The following is a 27,595-nucleotide window of genomic DNA, read 5'->3' as shown; positions in this document are numbered from 1 at the left end:
ACACACACACACACACACACACACACACACACACACACACACACACACACACACACACACACACACGTTTTAATTATCAATCCTTTTCAAATTAAAACCAAACACAATCTTAAACAACTATATTCTATACTTTCACTTTCCCAAATATAAATCTCACAGTACAGTATAGGAATATCTGAACTGGCACATCTTGTTACTTTGTGCACAGATATTAGTAACCTAGTATAACAAATACGATTTAAAAAAAATAAAAAATTATCTGGGGGTCGCCACAAATTTGTGATATAAAAATGGGGTCACGACCCAAAAAAGTTTGGGAACCACTGGATTAATGTGATCAATACCTAAGATTACATGATCATATGAGTTCAGACTGGATTTTGTCCCATGTGACTACATTTTTATATTAGTTATAAAATAATTAGATTAATAATAATATAGAATTTTTATTCGTGGACAAAAGTATCAATATATTTTATACAGTTTTCATTCACACATATTTTTCAAATAGTCATAGTCTCGTTATTTACATTTACTATAATATAGTTGATTAATACTTTGAGTCAACAAAATTAACACTGGTGATGACTAAGAATGCAGGATGGAAACGTGTGCGTGCGTGCGTGCGTGTGTGCGTGTGTGCGTGCGTGCGTGCGTGTGTGTGTGTGTGGGGGGGGAAGCAGATTTTAAAAGCTCTCTTTCATATTCTTAAAATAGCTTGATAAAGTCATTTCATACAAAAGAGGTGCGTGAGTGACAGTTTACATCCTGAAGTATAAAAATAAGTAACATTCTTCATTCTCTTAGTGCAGGAGATTCTGTGCTGCTTTTATTAAGACTCCTGGTGCGTGCCGACAGAAGCCACAGGCTGCTTGGCTCTGTCTCGGCCCGCGCTCTGGAATTTGGCGTCATTTTGTTCGGGCTCGCGCCTCGGGATGTGCATGGGTGATGGGCGGAGCTTGGAGTGCTGTGGCCCGGTGGGGTGTGGCCCCAGTCCATTCTTCTCGTCTGAAAAAAGTTGTTCGATAACGTCAAAGTTGGTACTCAAAGGGACTGCTGAGGAATAGAGGATTGGAAGAGGATACAGAGAGGAGAAAAGAGGGAAACAAGACTGCACTGGTGTGGGAATGCTGGGAGAGCTGGTCTGGACAGGGAGAAAGCCTGAACCATAAAGATGATTGGCTAAGCCTGATCAAATCTAACATCAGCCTTCAGTGAACGCACCTTTAAAACTGCAGGGGACGACCACTGTTATCAGATGAAACAGATCAATACATCCAAGATTATTTGCTCAAAAAAAGATGTAAAAGGTAGAAATTGTCGCTCAAAAGTTTGTTTTCATCTCCACCGTAAACACTACATTGATTGACATTGTCGAAAAAGTTTTGCACATTGCATTGTGGGATGTGGAGTCCGAGATCCATAAAAGTGTTTTAATGTGATTTCTTGTATTTGCCTCCAAAAACTCAGCCGAAGTGACTTTCAAACACATTTCTGGTGTTTTAAGGGACTGAAAGTTGTAGAGAAATAATGGCAGATGTTTATTTCTGAGGGGTTTACACAGAAAGGTCTGAATCTGGCTGGAATTAAATATCACAAGGAATAAACCTAAACAAAATAGTGTCAATGGAATCACAAGGTCCTCCTTGTTTGACGAAGAAACAATAACTCACAGTGAGAATAAAAAACAATTCCGTATCTGACGCCATATCCCACAATGCAACATGTAAAACTTTTCTGTGTTCGAATCGACACCCTCCGTACTATACACTACAAACATACTGTCTCCTACATACTATACTGTAAGTATGATTAGGATGCTGAGCATTCCCACTGAAGTACACTAAGTTCCGTGTTTCCCAAAATGCATTTTGAACCTTCAATGACAAAAACCTGAGTTAAACCAAGGCTAAATATCTCATTGATTCTCCACCTTTGAAAGCTCTGACAACATTTTAAGTGAGAAAACGATTAAGTCGAATATCAACATGTGGTCATTTGATCCATAAAACTTCATGCTGATATTTCTGACATTTGCGGAGACCTGTCATTGTGCTACTACTCAACAGTGTGCTGCTGACAAAACTTTGGTTAACTTCAAAACAAGAGCCCTATTTACAAAAGCGTTAAAAGACAAATGGAAGACAAGGAGAGATGCTTTTATTTTGAAAAGGGGATGTTTGATTTTTAGACTGAAGCCAGTTGTAGGACAATTGTTCGTTCTGCTCGCAATGCATCCTGTGTGCCCACAGTGCATACTTCAAAAAAATTCCAGATATATACGGGTATTTCTCGCATCGTCAATCTTTCCATACTATCTAATGTGAACACACTACATACTCATCAGACTTAGTACGAGTAGTAAGTGACATTTACAACACAGCCTAAGTGTTTACAAAGGAAATCAAAACAAACTACAAAGTAGAAATTTCAATCTTTTACATCTGTGTTTTTCACAAAAAAACAAATGTATATATATTTGAATTATTAATTATTTTCACATTAAAATCAAACAATCTTAAACAACTGTATGCTATACCTTCACTTTCTAGCATAAATCTACTTCAAGTAAAATGCAGTATAAAGAGAAAAAGAAAGAGAAAATGGAAGAAAAAAAAAATATACACAGTATAACAAATGATCAAAAACAACTTTGTGAAAAAATATATGGGGTCGCCAAAAATTCGGGGTATAAAAATGGGGTCACGATCCAATAAAGGTTGGGAATCTCTGTTAAACAGTTTTTTCTTGAGCAAATAATCTCTGATCCATTGATCTTTGAGGCCTACACTACGTCTTTATCTGACAAAAAAAAACGATCGTCTCCAGCAGCTTTAATAAAGCGGTCTCTTTTTTCACTCACGCACTATAAAACCTGGTAAACACATTAAAATAAAACACACTGATGCACTGCATCATCATCACCGCGTCTCTTTGAAGTATTAAACATCAAGCCAGCAGCCAAAAACTGTGACGACTTGAACTAAATGATGCATCTCGATCAGGGATGCTGTGTGAAATTGATGTGGTGTGATGAAAAACGTATGCTGGCGAGCTAAATAATACACTAAAGGCTGAGGAAGACAGACAGAATGTGTGAGTCTGTGTGGGAATGCAAACCATCTCGGGTGTGCATTCCCACACTTTGAGCAGTTTATTCTAGAAAACACAGTGTGGGCGATCACTGCTGAATATGTGGCACTTCTTTAAATGTCCTTGCAGTGATTATAATGTCATTTACATTTGTTGGGAAATGTGCTGATGGTGCACAGCTCTTTAGAACCAGTCATGCTTTGAAACTGCAGAGAAACACTTCCTTTCAACACTCATCTCTCTATTGTCTCCCTAAGCTTGGCTCCCAGGTTCGCTGCCATTACTGGTGATTAGGGGACATAACGACCAAGACCTGATGAGGCCTTTTGTTTGACACACATTGGTATGCAAAGCCATTGTTTACTTCATTACAGTCATTTGCCTTTTATTTTCAAAGAGTATGTGATCAGGGGCTCACTGGGGCTCACTGATTTAGGTCAAAAATGACTTCAAAGGACTTTTTCAGTTCAGCTACGATTCCACGTCGTATTTCTAAGTAGATTCCTTCTTATGTTCAGCATGTACTAATAAACAATATACAAAGGACTGCACAGTGTGTGCTTTCCTTCTATAATCACAGTGGGGTCAACTGAAAAAAATTCTTTATCTTAACCTCAAACAAAAGTATTCTGTACTTTCACTTTCTCAAATATAACTAATCACGCGCACTAATCATGACTTCTCTGTATTTGTAACAACATAACGAACATGATCAAAAATGAAATCTAGAGAAAAATGTCTTTGGGGTTGCCATAAATTTGTGATATAAAAAATGGGGTCATGACCCCAAAAAAGGTTCGGAACCACTGTATTACAACCTGTCACTCATCTGTTTGAATAGTATAAATATCCATCTTGCCTGGTCAAAACAAAGAAGAAATCACGTTAAGAATGGAGTAAAAACACTTTTATGCATCGGTTTATGAGACACCCCACAATGCAATGCACAAAACTTTTTCAACAATGTCAATAAGAGATTGTTTACAGTGGAGGTGTAAGCAAACTTTTGAGTGGCAATTTCAACCTTTTACATCTTTTTCTCATGGAAATTATCTTCGATTTATTGATCTACGAGGCCTACACGATGTCTCTATCTGATAGAAAAAAAGATTGTCTCCAGCAGCTTAAGTGGGATAGAATGAGGAAAAGTAGACCTGGGTCATTCCAACAAATTCTCAGGACATCCCACGCATTTAGGTTTAAAAAAATTCTGACATTTTTCCCAATTGTTCCGTGATTATTCAATAGCTACACTGTACAATTTTAGTTTGATCGGATGAATACTTTTTGAGATATGGCCAATTTTGTTGATTTTTGTGGGTCCCTATTCTTCTAATATCTCAGGAACTACATCACATGGGAAACTGAAATATGGTATAGTAATACAGCTCTACCTACTCTCTCAGAATATACAAAAATATATGCAATACATCTTATATGGTGGACATGCCAGCCCCTTAGAATTGGAAATAAAGTTTGTTATGTTGGGGTTTGGGTCTGGAACATGTTTGGGCCTTCAGTAAATAACTTTTCATATGCCTCAGCTCCCTGTCATTTGATCAGCTGTGAGCTATGTACATAGAGTGTTCAAATCACTAATGATTAGTCACATATATGTATTTGTCCTTGGGTGACAGTCTCTTGAAATCCAAAAAAATGCTTTTTTTTTACCATTTTCATTGGCCCATAACTGCACATGGGAATGTAAGAAAAATATGATTTCTGTCTTAATTTATAGTATAAAGACGACTCTTTCTTGGGATATAAAACAATGTCTTTATATGATTTTAATTTTGGAATCTGACTTTTGGTTACTTCACCACTCGCTAATATTGAAAATCCTTCTGTGTCTTATAATCATTTATTTAGTAGTTTTTCACGCCAAAGTGCGTGGGCCATTTATAAATGACATGGAATGACCCACCTGTAATAAACTGTATGAAATGTGTCCTAATCCGTTGTTCGTCTTAATTAATTCTGAAAACAGGATGATCAGACCTTACACAGGCAAAGATTTGTTAATGACTTTAAATGCTCACTTTGCTATCAGAAGAATACAAGTCATGATCCAATTATTTAAATGTTTGTGAAAGGATCCACACACATATTCACCATCTCTTTTTACAGCAGAAACCTTCATGTCATTTATCAGCCAGGACAGTTCTCTCTCTCTATGATGGACTGCTCATATTTATTGGTCTTGTGTAACAAGCAGCTTATCTTTCCAGGTCTCTTTTTGTTCAGTTGAATAGTAAAGATGAGAGGATTGTAATGAGATGACTGTCCTCACAGCATCTCAAACTCAAAAATAATCAGGAAATGGATGTTATTGGCTTGAGCCCCTTAAGCCTATAGATATGGGCCAACACGGTGAAGATAAGGAGAAACACAAAGAAACAAACTATTTGTGTAATGCTGTTACACTTTATAGTTTATGAATTATAATGTATAGTTCATTAGGTTACACTTCCACATGTTACAGCAGAATAATGTATGGTATGATAAGGAGAATATAATAATAGAATTTAATGATGGCAGGACATTATATTTGCAAATATGAATTTGCCTGCAGTAAATCTAGATAATTTTTTCCCATTTTCAACACTAGTTGTGAGAGATCATGGGGTGTAGCTGTAATTAAGGTTGCAAAGGGGCGGAAAACTACATTTGAACAGGAACATAAGCAAGAGAATTTGGGGAATATTCATAAACTTTTCATTGGAGCTATTAATTGGAATTAACCGAAAAGTGAGAATAACTTAAAAAACTGATGGTGATATTTTAGTATATTCTAATATGTGTAAGACCACCTGATTCAAAAAAAGTTTGAACATTTTGAAAAAAACAGCAAATTCAGCAGTATCTCTTTGATAACATTACAAAACACGAGACCTGCTTTTTTCTTTTATTCCATTTACTGTACAGTCTTTCATCATATATATTCAAACATTAATTTTATATATTCAACCCTACATTAGTTAATATTCAGACCAGGGGAGGGGCTTCGGGTAGGCTGGGAAGGCGGAACGTTGCATCCGTTTACGAAACTCAACATCCCACAATGCAATGTACAAAAATGTCAACAAATGAGTGTTTAAGGTTAAGATGAAAAACTTTCAAGTGGTAATTTTGACATTTTTTCTTTCTTTCTGGAGTGAATGTTTGATTTAAATACAGTGTTGCACGTAACGCGTTACCGCTCCAACGTCACTTTTGACAGTAACTCGTACTGTAACGCAATATATTTCTAAAGAAATAACATAATATGTTTAGCACTGTGTAGCTGAGAAAAATGCTGTGAATTAGTTTTTCCACATTTATTTTCATAAGTATTTTCAACAGCAGAATGTGCACCTGGAATATGCACAGCTTACTTTACATTACTGTGCTAAGGCTGAAAAATTACTGTTTTATTTTGGAGCATCTGTTTTGTGCTTTAAATGCACATCATTTATGGTTGTTTTATAGCAGTTGATCAACAGTGGATTATTATATTATTACAGCACTGATATGAAGCTGTATGGACACAAATGACCCAAAATAAATAATACATTCTTTAATTCTAAGTAACTCAAAAGTTACTTTTTTCAGTAACGCATTACTTTTTGGTGTAAGTAATCAAAATAGTAACTGAGTTACTTTGTTAATGAAGTAACTAGTAACGGTAACTACTTACTTTTTTTCAGTAACTAGCACAACACTGTTTATATATCTATGAGGCCTACACTATAGTTTTATTTAATAAAAAAAAAAAAAGGTAGCAGCTTTAAGTTGCCGGCAGATTTTAGGCAAGAAAAACGACACATTTTGACATTAAAATGCTCTAGATACAAATGCACTTACAATATCCAACCAATAAGTGACAGTATCAGTCTCTGAAGGAATTTTACTTTAATTTCCTTGATTTTGTATCAAATTTGGGGAAATTATGTGAAATAATTATAGGAGAACTGCAGGCTTTTGGAAAAAAATAATAGAGTTATTTTAACAATTTAGGAATAAAAATAACTGCCGTCATGTGATATAAGCACAGAAAAACTGTGAGCCCAGCAGGAATTGTCAAATTTCATTAAATTTGTGCATTTGGAGGAACTGACACAATCTACAACTGAATAAGTCCATTATTTACACAATAATTCATGTTTTCGCTCTCATTTTTATCCAAATTGCATTCTGTGAAGGTTCAAATTTGCCCTCCCGAGGCTTTGAGTTTGATGCATGTGGTCTCTAAGACACAATAATGAATGCAGAAGGTAAACACAAATGAGCTTTTATCTCCAACATCCCTGTTTATCTGCATTTCATTCTATTCAAAGTGAGCCACAAAGAAAACCCTGACTGTGATGTAATCTATGAAAGTGTCTTTCCAGCACCTCTGTCAGTTAATCAGCTCGACAATATGAAAGATCACGAATAATTGGAAAAGTCGCTGAGGCAGAGCCCTGATAACAGACTGCTGGGTTTGAGAACAGCTGCCATCACTGCTGTGTGTGTCTATCAGTGCCAAACACAGCCATTGCACATCAGAGGCTCACACTTGTAGCTTCAGCAGCTCAACATAGGAAACACACATGACGGAAGCATCAGTGACTTAAGACAACGTGAGTATGGCTACGTCTGAATAGTCCCTCCTATCTCCTTTCCTATCCACTTTTCCATAAGTCACGGGGTTAAGGAAAGGTCTTAGGAGAGGAGTTAGGGAAAGGCTATCGCGTTTGTTTTGACAATCAGCTTCACTTCCTCTAAGTGACGTAATAATCTGACGGCCGCTAAGTATAGTGACGTATGCCGTGGATAAAAAACTACAAATTTCCAAAAATTGACAAAAAGCTCATTTATAACACTTTCCTCTGATATAATCTAAAAAAACCCAAGTTTTGAATGTATATTAAAGGAAAAGAAGCTACCAGGCTACGAGGAACAAAAGTGAAACTAAAAGAAAGCCACATTGAGAATGGTTGCTCACACTCACCTTCCACTCACTAATATGAATTATGTTGAATAAAACATGTGGATAAAAATGTCTCTGATCCTTTTTCTTGAACCACAGAGTGTCTGTTTTATGTCAGTTATAATCTGATATGTACATATAATAATATATGGGTTTTAGATTATTTATTTAAAGTTGTTCAAGGCATATTATTGCATTAATAATTTACATGATCTCTGTTACTTATTGTGAGTTTTCGTGAGCACTCGGGTGTGAGTTTCCCTTTAAATGTTGTCACCGCAAGGAATTGGGTGAGCATTACCTGGTCTCCTTTGGTAAAAGATGCATCAGTGTTTCATAGGCTAAAGGAGGTAAAAAAGGAAGCATTGAGCCTCTTTTTATCAGCTTAAAGAGAACTCGGACGCACTTTATCATGGCCACCATGTAAGCACTTCCAGGGGTGAAGTGGATAGGAAAGGAGATAGGAGGAACTATTTGGATGCAGCCTAAATTCCAGGTGGAGCCACACCTCGAGCAGGCTGATGTAGTTCCATAATCTGACCAGCAGATGGAGTTGCTGTGACGGTGATGGCAGTGGTGGAACACCTACAGAGCAGTGACTCTCATTTTTTGTTCTTTTCATCACCCAGGCTGTGTGTTGAGCTAAAATGTGACCATGTGGGAAGGAAAACATGAATAAAAGAATCCAGGTTTGGAGGAGAATCATGTGTGATAGTCTAATGATTCCAGAAGGACGAGCTAAAGAGAAAAGGGACGTCTTATTTTACAGAAGGAGCAGCGGACTCAACTCTTATCAGGTGCAGTTTTTACGGCGTAACGCACTGCATTATGGGTCGTGTGTTGGGTTGCAGTGCTGGTGTTGCCATGGTAACGAGCTCCCACAATCAGTCTTGGGTGCCATAGTGTAGTAGCGGAATGTGAATAAGCTCCGTGTACTTCTACACTGATCTTCACTGCCAGGGCAACGCAACAACATGTGAAGCTCGGCAGCAGCTACGCTACCATCACAGAGCTTCATTAAGGCTTGGAATGGACCAATGAGGAAGGAAGGGGGTGGGGTGAGGAGCTTTTGTTTCCATTGGTTGACGTTTTACTCACCGGTGAGCTGCTGGACCCCAGGCTGGTCATGTGTGCTTAACAACTGACTCTGAATCGTCTCCACCACTCGCTTGAAGCGTCGGCTGGGTCCTGAATGCAAACACATCACTGGGTCATTTCAACACATTTTCAGGACATCCCAGGCTCCAAAAATGATGAATATTTTACTAATTGTTCCTCAATTACTCAATAGGCACACTGTAAATATTGAGTCTGATCGGACGAATACTTTTTGAAAAATGGTAAATTTAGTGAGGGGGCGTGTCCTTATTTTTCTTCCATTTTCAGCTTTCAATTATCTCAGGACCTACATCATATAGGAACATTTGGTATTGTAATACAACTCCACATACTCTCTCAGAATATATAAAAACATCTGCTATACATCCTTATATATGATGTATAGCAGATATGCCACCCCCTCAAATTTGGAAAAAAGTTTGTTGGGTTTCAGCCTTCAGTAAACAACTTAGTATATGCCTCAGCTCCCTGTAATTTATCAGCTTTGAGCTATGTACATAGACTGTTCAAATCACTAATGATTAGTCACATATATGTATTTGTTCTTGGGTGACATTCTCTATAAATGCAAAAAAATACTTTTTTTACTATTTTCATTGGCCCATAACTGCATGTAGGAATGTAAGAAGCAAGATCAGTTTTCATTTACAGTATAAAGGTTTCTCTTTCTTGGGATATAAAACAATTTTTTTTTTAGTAACTTTATTTTTAAAGAGCCATTTCACCACCTGCGAATATTGAAAATCCTTTACATGAGGTCACTGTAGCTGGTTTTTGTGTCTTATAATCATTTGTTGTTAATTGATTACCCAGCTTCTGTTTTTCATTAGAACTCATCCTGGAAGCAGGAAGTTGTCAAGGAATAAAGTTCTGCCCAGTTTCACAAAAATATCCCAACATCAAACCAGTAACTGTTAATGTTGACAGCAAATTCTATGTCAGTTTTAGTCGTAGTCTTTTGACTAAAATGCAACTTAGCTTTATTCAATAATTCCAGCAAGATGGTTTTGTCTTCTTTATGAATAATATGCTAAGGCTTCCTTTATTCAGACAACTTTTTTTCCAGGAAATTTTACTTTGATCTCCTGACATGTTTTGACTGTCCACTGTCAGTCTTCTTCAGAGGCGTCTGCTGATCGCGTTGAAGAAATATGCAATTAGCACGGCCATAACACCACACAACAAACTCAGTCAGCTGCTAGTTCACCCCAAAAACAAAATGGAACAAGACAAAAAATATGTATTATATGAAATTTCATGAAAATCATACCAGCACACATGCACATTAATAAGAAATGTGAAAAGGAGACAGCAGGACGACTCAAAGGGAGGGGGAAAGAAAAGGCACAACAGGAAAATCTGCAATATGTCAAGTAGGCCGCACCTAAAAATCACTTAAAAAATGATCACAGCAGATGCCTCTGAGGAAGACTGACAGTCGGACATGTCCGGAAATCAAAGTATATTTCTTGAAAAAAAAGTTCTGAATGAAAGAAACCTTGACATATGACAAAGTTTTAGTCATAATGTTGTCACTGGGACTATCTCAGTTATAGTTGAGTAACTAAATGACATCATATCTGTTGCAAATATAGTCGACCAAAATAATAAGAGTTTATGCATGATGAGCAGTTTTACGTCTGCAAACACAATCAGCTTCCTTCCTATTGGATCATTGATTGGCTTGTCCCACCTTCTACACAATTAAAGTAGTTTTGGTTAGATACCGTCATCATATGTGCACATTGTAGTTTAGTTTTTTTAGTTAATGAAGATATCAATATATTTTGATACAGTTTCAGTTCCCACATGATTTTTTTTTAGTCATAATCTAATAATAATCTGTCACATGTTGACAAAAACTATGACGGAAATTTGTATTCAACAATACCAACACTGACCAGAACACACAATAAGAAGCCTTTGATAAACCTGCACAGTCTCCACTGTGTTAGCAACATGACGGGGGGACATTTGTAACGAGATCATCACAGGTGAGCAAAAGAAGAAAAGCGATCACCTTTAGTGGGAAGTTTGACAGGAAAACTGATCCCAGGGGATAAATGATGAGCAAAGTGCTTTGGCACAGGGGCCTCCTGCTGTTTTATGGCTGCACAGGTGTACAGTACACAGACAGTGATGAGAGGGAACAAAGCCTGTATTCCACCACATGCAGTTACACTGAGCCCTTATTTCAGAGAGATTTTCTGTGTGCATGTGAGCGAGAAAGAGAGAGACCACCCATGCGTACGGCTTTGCACGGCCATGCATTTGCACACGAGGGCTTCATATATAATCTTGCATTGCCAGACTTTATTTAGTTTTGCTGCAGGAGGTTTCAGGCAAATGCTTATCAAACTTTTAGGATGACAGAAACATCACAGCAACAAGCTTATAAACCCCTAAAAATGACATGTTTTTACTTCTGCTGTGCTGGATTGGCCCAGAGTTCAGCCCTGTAAGCTTAAAGTTTGCTCTGCTAATAAGAAAGTTGGACCCAATAGGCCAGATGGAATGAAAAAAGTGATCTTAAATATTATGCAACAATGGAGCACAGTCAGTCCGTAATATGCTGAGTCACTGCTGGCCTGCTGATGAACCCTGGATGGACACCAATCTAATTTCAGCCCTTAAATACTTCCCAGGGAACCTTTGTTTCAGTCTACATTCAATTTAATATCACAGGTCATGCACTAAAAAAAAATACTACAGACGTGCACATTTATGCACTTAGTCGTAATTTGAGTCTGGGTTCACACAATAATGCAGACATGTAAAAAAAAAAAAAAACAACCTCATTATGAACTGAATATTTAAGTCAGTAACATTCCCCCCCAATTCCAACAAAATTTTAACGAAAAGGGTAAAAAAAAAATATCTTAACGAAATATTTATATATATTTATACTGTAGTTCTTCAAAATTCATAAAAATAACACAAAGTAATACATATTTTAGAACAGTAATAATAAAGTTATTTGAGTGCAAAGAAAAAAAATATGCTTAGCAGTAAATATGAATTAGCAAATTTGTGCTAAGTTAATAGTATCACAGAATTACTTTAATCAAAAACCTGAGTAAAGAACAAAAACAAGTGCATTATGTTAAAAACATATCTTTTCAGTTAACAATCTGTAGCAGTCACTGTATTACAGTGATACAGTGATATCCACTGCACACCTTTTCAACACAAGAACAAAGTGCAACTTGAGATGCATTTATTTTGTTTTTATATGTCTCTATTTGTAATGAAGTCACTGTGGTACTTTTAGTGACTGTGCGGAGCCTGTTTTTTCACTGGAAATGTAGTCAAAAAGGGGCTCCAGGCTAATTTTACTTCATTTTCCTTCAGTGATCCAATGTGTGAGACCAGGCCATTGCTCTAACTGGTGCGTGGATGAAGATGTTGTTAAAGTGTTGGTGTGCTCACCTGAGAGCAGAGTGAAGGTGACAGAGTAGATGCCGTTCTCCTTTGTGGCAGCTGTGCTTTCCGTGTAGGTGATGTCCACCTGAAATTTGACCGGCTTCTGGAAGACTGTTGGGCCAGCCGTGGATTTATACTCTGCACGGAAACTGGTCTGAGAGATGACGCTGTGGCTCAGGCTGGGAATCTGAGCAGAAGAAAAAAAAAATAAATAAATCATACAAACAAGAGTCACACAGGAGAAAAAACGGTGGGAGAACAAGGAGCAAAGATGCAAAAAATGGGATTAAGCACAACAATCAGAGATGTTACATTTTATTCCTGCACCTTGAAAGTGACAAAGTGAATGATCCCTCATTAAAATACTCCCCACATAGTATGGGCTAAGAAGCTTAATGCCTCAGCATGTAGCCATGCATGCCATGGAGTCTTAAGCTGTTGTAATATTAAACCATTCCAACAAGTCTGCTGCACTCTTTCTCCAGGAATGAACTTCTATAGCCACCAAGTAGGTGATCTCAGAAATCATCAGGTTTTTACCAAAGTGCTGGAGAGACTTTGACATGCCATTAATGTGAGTGTGCAGAGAGGGATAATGTCACTTATTCAGGTGTCAATCTCCTGTGTGGAATTCCTTCTAGCAGACGTCAAAGGAAAAATGAGCTCGCTCCGGGATGAGGGAACATCATTTGACATTGACCTGCTCCGACGGAAGTTTGCATTTACTTAGACTTTGTTAAATCTAACTGGGACTGTTCAATTATGTACTGTGAATATCAACTAGAGTGTTTGCTGATAGTGATCCTGCTGCACTTACTGAGGAAAGCTGGATTCTGTGTGCATATTTACACTGGCGCTATTAGAAAACACCACACGCTCACTTACGCTGATACAATCGACACCATTTTTCAATTACTTGCACTGCATACCGAAACACACTGGAATGCTCAAAGTACGCTATTGAGTGCTAAGCGTCTATATGCTAATGCTCAACGAACGCGCACACATGATTTTTTTGTTTGACCTCGAGCAGATCTACGGGCGCCGAGGAAAACAGAAGCAGCTTAGCAAATTTGCTACATGAATCAGAGGCATGTTAGCAAACACTCAGTGGGAAAAGCTGCCTCACAGGACTGCCAACATTATGCATCAGGAACAAACACACAAAAACCATCGCCACGCACACAGCCACACACACAGCACGCACAGTGGTGTACATACTGAGAGAAAGGCTTGAACAATGTCTGCTTTAATGGAGCTGAGAGGCTTGTCTTTGATCACTATGAAGATCTGCTCCTCCTTTTCCAGGTTGATGAAGTTACCAAACCAGGATTTTTTGGCAAGTCTGTGCAAAGAAAGACAGATGGGAAGAAAATGTTAAACATACAGAGAATACTAACTAATATTTGCTTTATTTCAATATTCAAGGCTTTAAAAAAAGATTCTAATAGTAACATGTAAATAGGGATGGGAATTGAATTCAGCTTATCGATTCGATTCCTGGGTGAGGGAATTAAATAATACAAATGGAGTTGTTAGCTTTAACTCTTTATTATATTATCGTTGTCTCTAATTTCCTGCAGGGATATCAGCTCTCTTTTAATCCACCAGGTATAGATTGTTTTCACTGGACAATAATATATACAAAAGCGCTATATAAAATTGATGAATAATAATAATAATAATAATTATTATTATTATTATTACAACATATGACAAATTTTGGCTACAAACATTTGAGAATATTTACAGTGCTCCTTTTGAACTTGAACAACTTGATCCAAAACTAATTCAAACATAAAACAAATAATTCTGTAAAAAAAGAACATATTAAACAAAAGTATATCTGCACTTATTGTTTTGTATTTAAACGGTAAAGCTTTAGTTTAGCCTTTGTTTAGATTTCTATAAATGGACCTTCAGAGACGCCGTCCCCATTGTTATATGTGACGTCATCAGCCATGTATGATAACACACAACTAAAGACAACAACCAGTACCAGTCCGTCTCTCGTGTCTGATTACTTGTTATATAATAAACTGGTGACGAGGTGTGTGTTCTTGCTGAAGTTTGTTGTTTTCGGAAGAAAAGTCAGTGCAAAATGAAGCTTTTTCGCGAGTGTACAGAACCCGGAAGTGAATAGCGTAGCAACAGAGACACTACAAACATAGCACAGCTGTGGGTGAAGGAGGTGGATTCTCTGCGGTGGACAGCAAACAACTATATGATGGAAGGAGCTTCACTTGGTGCTAGCATAAACACAATATACAGGACCTGGAGGAATTTAGCGTTACGTATCGGTGACGTAAGAGTAACCGATAAGCGTAAATGAAATACAAGCAAACAAACGACTCCTAGGAATTGGATTACTGGGAACCGGTTCTCAGAAAGAACCGGTTTTCGATTCTCATCCCTACATGTAAAGCACAAAAATTGAGATCCTTGAACAATTTGAGGTTTAAAATGACTGCAGTCATGTGATAAAAGCATGGGAAAATTGCGATCCTAAAAATGTTGTAGTGTTTCATTGAATTAGTGCATTTAGAGATATCTACAACTGAATTATTTGATAATTTATGTTTTTCTGTCTTTTCTTTACTTACTCCTGCAGGCCAAATTAGATGCTCTAAAGGGCCTTGAGTTTGTCACATGTAGGCAATGGCACTACAGTACTTGAGAGAGATAATGGGGTTTTGAATTGCTTATGTTTTGATAAAAATGATAATGGAAAATATCTTGATTAGAACATGTGTTTCATCACTCATTCATTCCATCATTGTGCTCTATAGTGGTTTTTGCATAGTATTCTGAGCCAAATGTTGTATCGGTAGTTGGACAAAGGGGGTACTTGGATTCAGAAATAAGAGAAAAGGAGTACTTGAGCCTAATGTTTGAGAACAACTGCGTTAAATCTCTTGGAATTGAAAAATAAACTGAAAATACACCAAATCAAATCAAGCTATGCAGTTGAGAACATTTTGTGTGGGCTTTACAACTTGGCATGTTTAAAATGGACTTGTGAGAACATTAGAGTGGGAGAGAAACTGAAAGGACACGTGAGAGATCAAGATGCTTCTCTAAACAGGCCAGAATGATCAGCAAGATGAAACTCCACCAAAGCTACAGTAGCCTATGTGTCCTCATGTTACCAGCATAAAAAAATGACGTTCAACTTTACATATCACATGCATAAGAATTCAAACTGAGATTGTATTTTGTTATCTGCTGTTAAGCACATTTTGAAAATTGAGCAACAAGAGCTGACATGCAATTTTTTATTTAAGCGGCGAAACGGAGTAAATGTCTTTTTCTCTTTTGTTGCCGATGGTGCCAAATCCCTGCATCCAGCACTGCTCCGAGCCAGGTGGGAGAGTCCCAGCCAAACCGCAGTCAGCCAGCCAAACAGGCATATCTAGGCCAAGCTTGACGTACGAGCGTCATGGGAGCTCAGGAACATCACACTGACAGCGTTCCCTTCCCTTAGAACCCACAGTCTTTCTCCTGCCAGCACTGCAGCTCCAGAACCAGAGCAGACCTCGGGCTATCACAGGGAATGCGGCATAAAGATAATCAACCGTGCGGATAATTGGAGTTCAGATTAAGCTTCTGAGGATATTCCATGCTTTACTATAAGAGTTACTGAGCCCTGAATGGAAGGAGGCACTTACTCTGGGGAAGACTCTGGTGTGAGGCTCGACATCTCCTCTTGTGTAGGAACTGTGAATCAGACAATGAATATTAATAATAATGCATTGGGTTTTACATAGCGCTTTATCATAGACACTCAATGCGCTTTACATTGATGTGCATTATTCTTTCACTCCACACTTAGTGGTGGTGAGCTACTCTTGTAGCCACAGCTGCCCTGGGGCAGACTGACAGAAGCGAGGCTGCCATAGTGCGCCATCAGTCCCTCTGACCACCACCAACACTCACACACACCACATTCATACTAGGCAATGTAGGTAATAAACTGCCTTGCCCAAGGACACAACAACAATGACTTGGCTAGAGCGGGATTCGACCCCCAACCCTTCGGTTATTGGATGAACCACTCTACCACTGAGCCATGGTCGCCCAGAATCACATTTAGCAGCATTGTGAAGGTGCAGTTCTGCTACGTATCCCCCATCATGTCCGTACCTTGGAGTTTCCTGCGGTGGAAGCGTGGCGAGCCCAGGAAGCTGTTCTTTATGGAGTTGAGTCGCGTTCTCCAAGGCATTCCTCCAATAGACGGGCTCGGGGGCGGCGTTGGAGTCGGGGTTCCACATGGACTGTCCTTGGGAGTGTGCACCGGGGTACCCTTTGGTGTAGGGAGGGGGCTGCCTCTGGGGGAGTGGTGAGGGGTCACCTGTATGAGGGGGATAGATTTGCGGGGGTGGTCAAATGAGGAGTTTTCCATTGCTAAGGGGTGGAAATGATGCAGCCTTATTGGTGAGAGGGAAGCCACGGGACTGAAGGGCACTGAGTATCGCGGGTGTGCCGAGCAGTGGAAGCGGCGTACCTGTGGACTGTTGGGGGTTAGGGCACTAATAACAGCTGGTAAAGGGGAACACGGCGAGGGTGGGGAAGTCGGGGTGGGAGGCACTGAGGCAGAGGGCTGTTGGGATGGAACCTGGCAGGGGGAAGAGGGCTCAGGTTTGTCTGAGGGTGATTCGGGAAGCGGGTTGGATCGCGTGGCTTGGAGAGGTTTGGGGATGACTTTGGGCTTGGCGGGCAGCGTCTGAGTCTTGATGAGTGCAGCGGGCAGAGGCTCGCAGTTAGGGGCCAGTGAGTTGGGGGTAGATATACGCTGGCCTGAACGATTGGGAACCAGCTCGGGTGATGGACAGGGGCTGGTGTTGGGGGACTGGGATAGGTCTGAGGACTGGGGTGGTACACCAAACTTTCTAACAGGCTAATATGAGAAGACATTACAGTCAAACATGGGAGCAGGTGGAAGAGAGAATAAAACAACCAGGGATGAAGCATGCAAAGAAAGTTGGAAGGAAACAAACACACAAAAGGCAAGCATGTGAGAATATGACAAACAGAGAAAACAAAGAACAAGCATTCAATGACTCATGCAAATAAAATAAAAACAGCAGAACAAACTTAAATAGGAATTAATGAAAACCATAGAAATGTAAACACGAAAGACATAAATAGGGACGTGTAAATTTCTGTTATAAAACGTACAGACACGACTAATCAAGCAAAGAGATGTGAAATAAGGTAATTCCAGAGGTGAAAGTAACTGATTACAAGTACTCACGTCACTGTAATTCAGTTGCTTTTATGGGTACTTCTACTTTTTTTTTGTATATTTATAAATCAGTAATTTATTATTAACTGAAACAAGTTTTTAGAAGTAATTTGTTATATTTCTATATACACCCTGAGTTTTTTTTTAATAATAATTCCGTTTCATGGTCTCTTCATAAACTTTTATGTAGGCACATTGAACATAATCAATATGTTCCATATGTTGTGCCATTTCTAATCAACGCTCAGCCACTTTCTTGCATTCAGGTTGTGGTTTCTATCGATTATGTTGTTACCCACATGGCACATTTGGCATGGCAGTTTTAAAGCTCATAAATGGATCTATACTTAGAGCCTGAGCATTTTTTTTTTTCATTTTGAATTGAATTCATTGGTGTTATTTTATTTTAAAAGGAAAAAAAAAAACTTTATACAGATGCCTTTGTGGAAAATAAATTAAGTTCCAATTGTTTCACTTTATACATGAGATGTTGACCGTATGCAAGGGAAGCGTGGCAAGAATTATTACTAAAAATAAACGTGGTGAAAGTAACAAGTACTTTGAGTATTATCTAATTGAGTTACTTTTTACTCATACTTGAGTATTTTATGTTTGACACACTTGTAGTAAATTAATTTAAATCAAGTAACAGTACTTCTTCTCGAGTAGGCTATAGCAGTACTCTTTACACCTCTGGTTAAAACGTACAAATGGACACGGCTAATCAATCAAAAGTGATGTGAAATGAGTTAATTCCATCTATAAAATCAATCTGTTTGGTTTACAATGTCTAAATCACATGAACAGCTTCACATTGACCCTTCAACAATGAATAAATATCGTCGCTCACTGAGAGCATTCCAGACTTTGGATTGGTCTAAAAATCAATTTCCCATTAAGACCATCCTGAAAGAATCTCTGCATTGTGAGGAACCTTTGCTTAATCTCGACCCTTCGAAGGTACCGTAAGTTGGCTGGGAAAGTTTAAAACAAGCTTTTTCAGCTCACAGTGGAGGAAGGAAATAAAAAAAATAAAATAAAAAAAACAAGTTGGGAAGAATTCTCTGAGTGGAGTTTCTGTATTCCCAAGGCCTCTGAAACACAAAGCTAGATAACAAGTGGGGAAGGTAGGAGAGGGTTGTTATCTACACTGGCATGTCCCCACTGTGCAGCATCACTTAGTTTTACTTGGAGTAAACAGAAACGTCCAAACAATATAGACACACGGATGACTCATTCAGAGGCTGATCTAACACAGGATATGAAGAGCTGATCACAGTGCATCCCTACTCCCGCAAGACCCGAAAGGGAGATAAGGACCCCGGGCGCAGATAAATTCACCGTGTGTTTGTGTGAGCATAAAGAGGAAGAGGGAACAATATTAAATGTTTCGTCTTGAGATATAAACAGTAATAAACTGGCATCCAGGGTAGTTAGACAGACGTGCCCTCGAGACAAAATGTGATCGACGGGTGGGTGTTAAATGTGTGCGTTATACGTGCGTGTGTGTGTGTGAGAGAGTGTGTGAGTGTGTGGTGTGTGTGACTTACCCGTGGGCTGCTGAGGGGGCTGGTTGAAAGGCCAGAGGAGGCTCCACTAATAGACCTCGACCTGTGCAGAGAACATTAAAACACAGACGGATGGAGGTTATTTGTTGGATCAAACATGTGACCTTAGCAGTGTTGGCACACAGTACCACACACACGGAGACGCACACACAGTTAAGCACTTCAAACTACAGCCAGCTTCTTTTAAGGCTGCCACCCACAATAATTTACAATAAAGATAAAATCATATTGGAGGCCTCATTGATCAATGAATCAAACATTATTTACACCAAAAAGAAAGGAAAAAGGTGGAAATTGCCACTGGAAAGTTTGTTTTGGTCTCCATAGTAAGCACTCTTTTACTGACATTGCATTGTGGGATGTGGAGTCTCGCAGACGGATGCATAAAAGGGTTTTTACTTCATTCTCACTGTGATTTCCTGTGTTTTTCACCAGACAAGGAGGACCATAATTGGCTTGACACTATTTTGTTTCCGGTATTCCCCTTGATATCAACTCACTCTGCAAAACATTACATTTCAGCCGGATTTGGATCATTTTGTGTAAACCCAGAAATAAACATCCACCATTGATTTACCACAACTTTCAGTTCATGAAACACCACAAATGTGTTGGAAGTTACTTTGGCAGAGTTTGGGGGAAAACAAGAAATCACGGTAAGAAGAAGGGAAATCTGATCTAGAGCTTTAAAAAAGTATCGCGCCAACAGAACACAACATGAACCCGTCCGACTTATAGCCCGAACGCTTTTTAACCCGACACATCCACATGTTGATCCGATGCGAGTGGGGATCTGACAGGCTGGGTCAGGTTCAGACAAAATCTTAAAGCTCTCTATTCCATGCTTCAGTCTACAGGACTCCACATTACATAATACAATGAGCTAAATGATGTTTAATTCATAGATCTATGAGTCCTACACTATGATTTTATCTATTTAAAATATTACCTTGTGTAGCCGCTTTAAGCTCAGACCTACCACACATGAACCATCTATATGTGCAAATTACTAAAGCATGTTGACTTATCAATCATTTAGGGCAGAAAACAAACTTGAGCAGATAAAGAACAGGGGGCTTTTGGCTGAGTGCCATTTGTCACGACTGTCTTTGCTGGAACAGATGCCGTCAATAACCTCTTTGAGTCCTTCTCAGAAATGAACAAATCACAGCACAATCTGTCTCCATCAAGCGCATAAATGCACACACACAAAACCAATGCCTGTCAGAAGTAGGAAACACCAGCTGCTTACTGTCACAACACTTTTCCTTTTTGTCATTCAATAATACCCAGCCCCCTCTGCTCTCCCTTTGCCTTTTATGGATTGAAGCGATTGTTGAGTATGTGGCTGAGCCTGTAGACCTATTGTCTCTCTTTAAACGCTGAGAATATAAAGGAAATACTTTCAGTTTTCACAAAGGACGCCATCGAAAAACACAGGAAATATTGAGACTGGGTGACACAGCTAGTTTTAATGCACGGAAAGAAAAATCACCAAGAGTTTTAATACTAGCTATCAAATGTGGCCTATCTGAAAACAAGAATGTCATTTAAAATAACACCGACTGTACACAATTATAGACAAACACAGGCTCCACAAACTACCATTGCCTTCATGTTTTGATGCTAACGCAACGTTAGCTAGGTTTGCTTTTTTGAGCAGCATCTGTCCACACGGTTGCGCCATCATTTACATTTAAGTGCTACAGTCCACTGTCACATGCCCACATGCATAAATAAATAACAATATTAACACAAAGTCCTGTAGCCATTACAAGCATATTGTTAGCGAGGCTCTGCATCTGTTACCGGTGGTACAGCAGGTCTGTGTAACTAGCAGCTAATGTTGCAGATGGTTTAACTGCTCAGTAGTGTATCAAATACTAAATAATTTAAAATTAAATTAAATAAAGCATGATTTACAGTCAAGAGCAATGTTCACAGTGAACTCCTTTGTTCTCAAACGATAAAGTCAAGGGGCAACGTTCATAAATCACAACCCGAGCAGTCACTGGGTTTTCTGTGTGCTGACGTTCTTTAAATTTACACTCAGGTTACTCTGACCAAACGTTCAATCAAAACACAGCCACCCCTGTAGCGTTGGCATCAAACAGCCAATTAGATTGATTTGTATCTCAAGTGCCAGCAGTAAAACTAGAGACAGGAGAAACGATGACCATTTGTCTTTGTTTTGTTTCAAACATCCATTTTTTCCTCACAGGTGTTCTCAACATGAAGGTGGGGACCCAAAAGGTGGCCAATGCCCTCATTTGTTAGATTGTAATAGACCACAGCAGAATGACACGACATGGAAAATATATCTCAGGTATACTGTATTCTTCTCAGGTAGTGGATCCCAACTGAAGGATCCCAACCAACAACTGTAACAATAAACAACAGAGAAGTTCAAATAAACAAACTAAAATAAAATTAAGATGGTGCAAATTTACAAATGTATTTGGGTCAATGACGTGACACCTACACATTCTGTCCAACTGCATTTCTTTTAGGTAAAAAAGGCTTAAATATATAAAAAAAGATACCAAATGCGTAGTAACTTGCAGTTTATATGCAGTCACTTTTAGTATTTTTTTTAAATATTACTTACTAAATTACTTCTGTAATTTATTCTGTTATTCAAAGTGTCAAAATCTAACTTCCTTAAACTCAACTGCAATAAAAAAGAAATCATCGTCATTGGCCCCAAATCCCTCCTCCCCTTCTCTCAGGATTCCACTCTCTCCGTTGACGACCACACAGCTACCACCTCTTCCCAGATTCGTAATCTTGGTTTCATTTTTGACCCCACACTCACATTTAAGCCCCACATCTGTCATATCACAAAACTGCCTTTTTCCACCTCTGCAACATTGCTCGACTCCGCCCCACCCTCTCCACATCTGCTGCTGAAACTCTCATCCATGCATTTATTACATCAAGACTCAACTAATGCAATAGCCTCCTGCATGTCTCCCTTCATCTGACTTACAAAAACTGCAATATGTTCAAAACTCCGCCACCCGCCTCCTCATCCACACCCGCTCCAGAGACCACATCACTCCCGTTCTCCAACAGCTTCACTGGCCCCCCAAACACCAGTGCATCCATTACAAAGTCCTGCTTATCACCAAAGCCCTCAATAACCTGGCCCCTCCGTACCTCACAGCCCTCCTACAGCACCAAGGCCCGTCCCGTCGCCTCCGCTCTGTCGACTTAAACCTTCTCAAACCCATCACCAAATCAAAGCACCGAACCATAGGGGACCAAGTCTTCACCATCGCTGCCCCAACTCTGGAACTCATTCCCCATCCACATTAGAAACTCGGACTCACTGACCATCAATAAAAACTGCTCAAAACTCGCCTGTTTCAGCTCACCTACAACCCACAATAGCACTCTCATGTTTTATTTTTGTTTGTTCCAAATTTTGTAAAGCGTCTGAGTTTTTATTTGAAAAGTGCTACATGTATATAAAACTTATGTATTATTATCTATTTTTATTAAAATATCACGTGGTGCGACTGTCTGATGAATGATTGCAGTTTTGAAAAAAAATCTTTAAAATGACTAAATCTATTCAAACTTATTTTCTCCAGTATTTTAGTTAAATTATAGTAATTTAAATAATGCCATTATAATATTTATGCAAACCTTGCCCGATGATGCCGATTTTATTAACTATCATGCGGTGAAATCCTTATGCATCATTGACCCTGTTATGTGTCACACAAATGTTTTAGCATTTATCTTTATATAACCTGAAGAAGACAGATTAAGGACACATGTTATTTACAACTGTGGCTTTTTTTGCCAGCTAAAACACATTAAGAAACATTTTATACATATTTCAGATGCACTTGCAACAGTGAATAGCAGATGTTTTTTGTTGTTTAATGACTTTTCTAATGTAATAATAAGAAATGTAATTTCTGTTATTATCATTATTATTATTAATAATAATTCCTTTGTAATAAATTGAGGTCAGCACCCTGAACATTCATGAAATAGATGCAATGTAGTACCACTACATGTCAATAGGTAGCAGTAGGTAGCAAAGTAAGGCTGCTTTTTTTTTTTTTTTTAACAATGTGTTTCACAGGGTTGATAAGTTCAGCTTTGTAGTGTTAATACTTGCATTCTTACAAACTTTCAAACCATCATATATTCACATTATTTTCTAGATCAAATACAATCTGTAGAACTGCTCGTACCCGTTATAACATTTATTTTGTTGATAAACTGCTGCTTATGTTGTCCTCAATCAACCGTAAGCTCAGCATCTGTATTTATATATCAGTGCACGTCAGCACCTCTGGGTCTTAAAAATGCTGATTTACCTGCATCATGTACCTTGCTTTCATCTAAATGCAGCTTATTGAGTGTAAAAGCAAATATTTCCAGTCCTAGCATCCACAGCTGCTTTACATTTTTGACAGGCTTTTTTTTTTATGTTGTTTTTTTTGTTAACAAGCTTACAACCGTTTCATTAGTTCACATTTTCTTGAGGCTTATTTTACAATCAGTCTCATGTTCTCAGCGTGAGACAGAGTCTGACCCATCCAGAGCACTTGTAGGGGGCTAATATAAGGCTGTGGGGGGTTTAACAAGTACAACAGTCTGTGAGATGAGGGCATGCCCTGAAATAAAACAAAGCTAAAGCTAAATGGAAAAATGATGCCAGGAGCTGGAAAGCCAATGAAAAACAAAGCCAGAGCAAAAGCTCAGTGCAACTGTTCTCTCTGTGGGATTTAAAGGAAAAATACATCTATTTTTCTCCTTCCTCTATAAGGAAGCTAATATATGACTGAGGCAACACCACATAGGGTGTAAACTCATAACATTTTTAGATGTTTCCTTTTTACAACCTTAAACTCCCTTAGAAATCCACATTAGTAGCAAATCACCTTAAATTCATAACAATCCTCACACGAATGGTGATTTTCTGCATTTGTAAGATAAAAGGTGTGTCATTTGGCGTTTTTTTTGCTAGCAATTTTGTGATTTTGTTGCACTTTTTCATTTTTGTTGTCATTTTCTATATATGTAGAGCAACTCCTGGGGAATGAAATGGGAAAGAAAACTCTTCTTCACTTGGCAGCACTTTTTCATAATTTACAATTTATGAACTGAACTCTCTTCAATTCTCTTGACATGTGGAATTTCATGTGATTTGAAGTTATATCAAAATGTCCTGTGGAGATATGTGTGGTTTGGTTAACAGACGCAGAGTTTTTATTTAAGTTTTTCCAAATTCATTTGAAAAAATAAAATTCTTAATATATTGTACATAATAAACACATAAGTTAATTTCCAAAAATACAGTGACTAGGAAATGATACAAAAATGAAAAATAATAAATAAACAGATTGGTACATTTGTTTTCATTCCTTATTTGTGAAGCGAAACTCAAGACGTTCTATATACGTATTTTATTTTTTATTCTTTTGGCTGCCCCCCTGGCAAGAATCTCAAACTCTGTGGTTAACAAATGAAGTGGTCATTCTAATAAGAACATCCCTGTTTGTAAGAGACTCTGCTGCATTAAAATCATCATATATATTTATATTTATTCAAATATGCTTCAAAGGAGCAGTTAAGTCGCCAATCATATGCATCAGGATGAATCATGAGAAGCTGCTCCCGACATCTCTGATAGCTGAGACAAAGTGCTGCACTGAGAACCAGGATGAGACCTGTTGGTTATATAAGTCAGTGATAGAAGTGTTCTCCCTCTCAGTCACCATCCGCACTGGTAGAAATGAAGCCTGTCAAAACACATGTTTCAAAGTCAGCTCTGTTCCTGACGCCTTCTGATCTGAAGTTCTGATATTTTAACGCTGTCTATAAAAGTTTACAGAAAAAGAATATTCCCCAAAAAATGTATGCATGCGATTCCTTAGGAGCTTTGTCTGTAGAGCTGATTCCAGGCATACGATCACGCCATCGTGTGGCTACATGAAAATACACGAGGGTGGAAAAGAGGACAAAAAAGGTTAAATATCAAAATAAAGGTCTGAACTATAACGTGCACCAACTTCTAGCTGGAGAGGGATTCATTTGGAGTCACATTGGGGTTTGAACACCTCCACTTCAATCCATCACAGTACAGAACTGGAGAACTGGCTTTTATATTAGCATAACGGTTGCACATAAACAGATGGGAGTGTTTGAAAATAAACGTACGGAAGAGAATAAGGGCCATTGAAAAAAAAAAAAAGGTCCACTATTATTATTTATTTATTATTAATGTTCTGAGAAATTGAGTCAGAATTCTGAGATTAAAGTCAGAATTCTAAGAAAAAAAACCCTTTGAAATCTGAGATTATAGTTAGAATTCTGAAATTAAAGTCAATATTCTAAGAAAAAGGTCAACATTCTAAGATTAGTCAGAATTCTTAGAAAAAGTCAGAATTCTTTGATTAAAATCAGAATAATGGATTTACATTTTTTTACAGTCACGGACGGCCACCCACATGTAAAAATTGTACGTAAGGATGGTCATGCTTCTGCAAAACGGCAATATATGCATGCAGCAGTTCAATCACATTAGCAAATATTCTGACCGTAATCTCAGAATTCAGACTTTTTTTTAAAAATAATGAAAAAAATATTGAACCTTGGTTTTTTGTCTTTTTTTTTTACAGTGGCCTTAATCCTTTTCCGTACAAAAGGGTTGAATGTAAAACTTTGGTCATTTTATCCATCCATCCATCCATCCATCTTCTCCCGCTTAGCCGTTTCCGGGTCACGGGGGCAGCATCCTCAGTAGGGAGGCCCAGACTTCCCTCTCCCCGGCCACTTCCTCCAGCTCTTCCGGGGGGACCCCGAGACGTTCCCAGGCCAGCCGAGAGACATAGTCTCTCCAGCGTGTCCTGGGTCTTCCCCGGGGCCTCCTTCCGGAGGGACGTGCCCTGAACGCCTCACTAGGGAGGCGTTCAGGGGGCATCCTAATTAGGTGCCCGAGCCACCTCATCTGGCTCTTCTCGATGCGGAGGAGCAGCGACTCTACTTTGAGCCCCTCCCGAATGACTGAGCTTCTCACCCTATCTCTAAGGGAGAGCCCAGCCACCCTACGGAGGAAACTCATTTCGGCCGCTTGTACCCGTGATCTTGTTCTTTCGGTCATGACCCAAAGTTCATGACCATAGGTGAGGGTTGGAACGTAGACCGACCTGTAAATAGAGAGCTTCGCTTTTTGGCTCAGCTCCCTCCTTACAATGACGGACTGGTGCAGACTCCGCATCACTGCAGACGCCGCACCAATCCGCCTGTCGATCTCTCGCTCCATCCTTCCCTCACTCGTGAACAAGACCCCGAGGTACTTGAACTCCTCCACCTGGGGCAGAACCTCATCTCCAACCCGGAGAAGACACTCCACCTTTTTCCGGTCGAGAACCATGGACTCGGATTTGGAGGTGCTGATTCTCAGCGGTTCAATAGCCATATATGTATAATAAAAAACAAAGGCAGTTCACTTCGCCCGGATTGGCTCTACCGGGGCCCCACCTTGGAGCCAGGCCCGGGGTTGGGGCTCGAGTGCGAGCGCCTGGTGGCCGGGGCTTTGCCCACGGGCCCCGGCCGGGCAGAGCCCGAAAGGACGACGTGGGCCCGCCCTCCCGTAGGCCCACCACCCGCAGGAGGGATCATATGAGGCCGGTGCAGTGTGGATCGGGCAGTCGTCCAGGGCGGGGGGCCTTGGCGATCTGATCCCCGGCTACAGAAACTAGCGTTAGGGACGTGGAATGTCACCTCTCTGGCGGGGAAGGAGCCTGAGCTTGTGTGCGAGGTGGAGAAGTTCGGACTAGATATAGTCGGTCTCACCTCGACACATAACAAGGGCTCTGGAACCAGCCTTCTCGATAGGGGTTGGACTCTCTTCTACTCTGGAGTCGCCAATGGTGAGAGGCGCCGGACCGGGGTGGCTATACTTCTTGCCCCCCGACTTAGTGCCTGTACGTTGGAGTTTACCCCGGTAGACGAGAGGGTAGCCTCCCTCCGCCTTCGGGTGGGGGGCCGGATCTTGACTGTTGTTTGTGCCTATGGGCCAAACAGCAGCTCGGAGTATCCACCCTTCTTGGATTCCTTAGAGGGAGTACTGGAGAGTGCTCCTTCTGGGGATTCCCTCGTTCTGCTGGGGGACTTCAACGCTCACGTTGGCAGCGACAGTGAGACCTGGAGGGGCGTGATTGGGAGGAA

At 39.5% G+C, this 27,595-nt stretch overlaps 1 protein-coding gene across 6 annotated transcripts in view; it reads right to left on the bottom strand.

Moving 5' to 3' along the window:
• brsk2a (BR serine/threonine kinase 2a) overlaps positions 1 to 27,595 on the bottom strand; it is a 234,185-nt gene that overhangs the window by 3,794 nt on the left and 202,796 nt on the right. For 2 of the 6 annotated variants that reach the window (XM_028449923.1, XM_028449924.1), the window contains 7 exons: positions 19,382 to 19,442; positions 16,730 to 17,483; positions 16,255 to 16,303; positions 13,808 to 13,931; positions 12,593 to 12,773; positions 9,143 to 9,232; positions 789 to 1,008 (listed from right to left, as the gene is read on the bottom strand). In XM_028449923.1, the coding sequence (XP_028305724.1) occupies positions 833 to 1,008; positions 9,143 to 9,232; positions 12,593 to 12,773; positions 13,808 to 13,931; positions 16,255 to 16,303; positions 16,730 to 17,483; positions 19,382 to 19,442 (1,435 nt within the window). In that variant the 3' untranslated portion in view covers positions 789 to 832. Of the gene's footprint in view, positions 1 to 788; positions 1,009 to 9,142; positions 9,233 to 12,592; positions 12,774 to 13,807; positions 13,932 to 16,254; positions 16,304 to 16,729; positions 17,484 to 19,381; positions 19,443 to 27,595 lie in introns of those variants that run through there. The other 4 variants (XM_028449926.1, XM_028449927.1, XM_028449925.1 and 1 more) reach the window with 3 other exon arrangements.

Source organism: Gouania willdenowi, chromosome 6 (genome assembly GCF_900634775.1).
Source record: "Gouania willdenowi chromosome 6, fGouWil2.1, whole genome shotgun sequence".
Classification (NCBI taxonomy): Eukaryota; Metazoa; Chordata; class Actinopteri; order Blenniiformes; family Gobiesocidae; genus Gouania; species Gouania willdenowi.
This window is presented reverse-complemented; position numbering and strand designations above follow the sequence as displayed.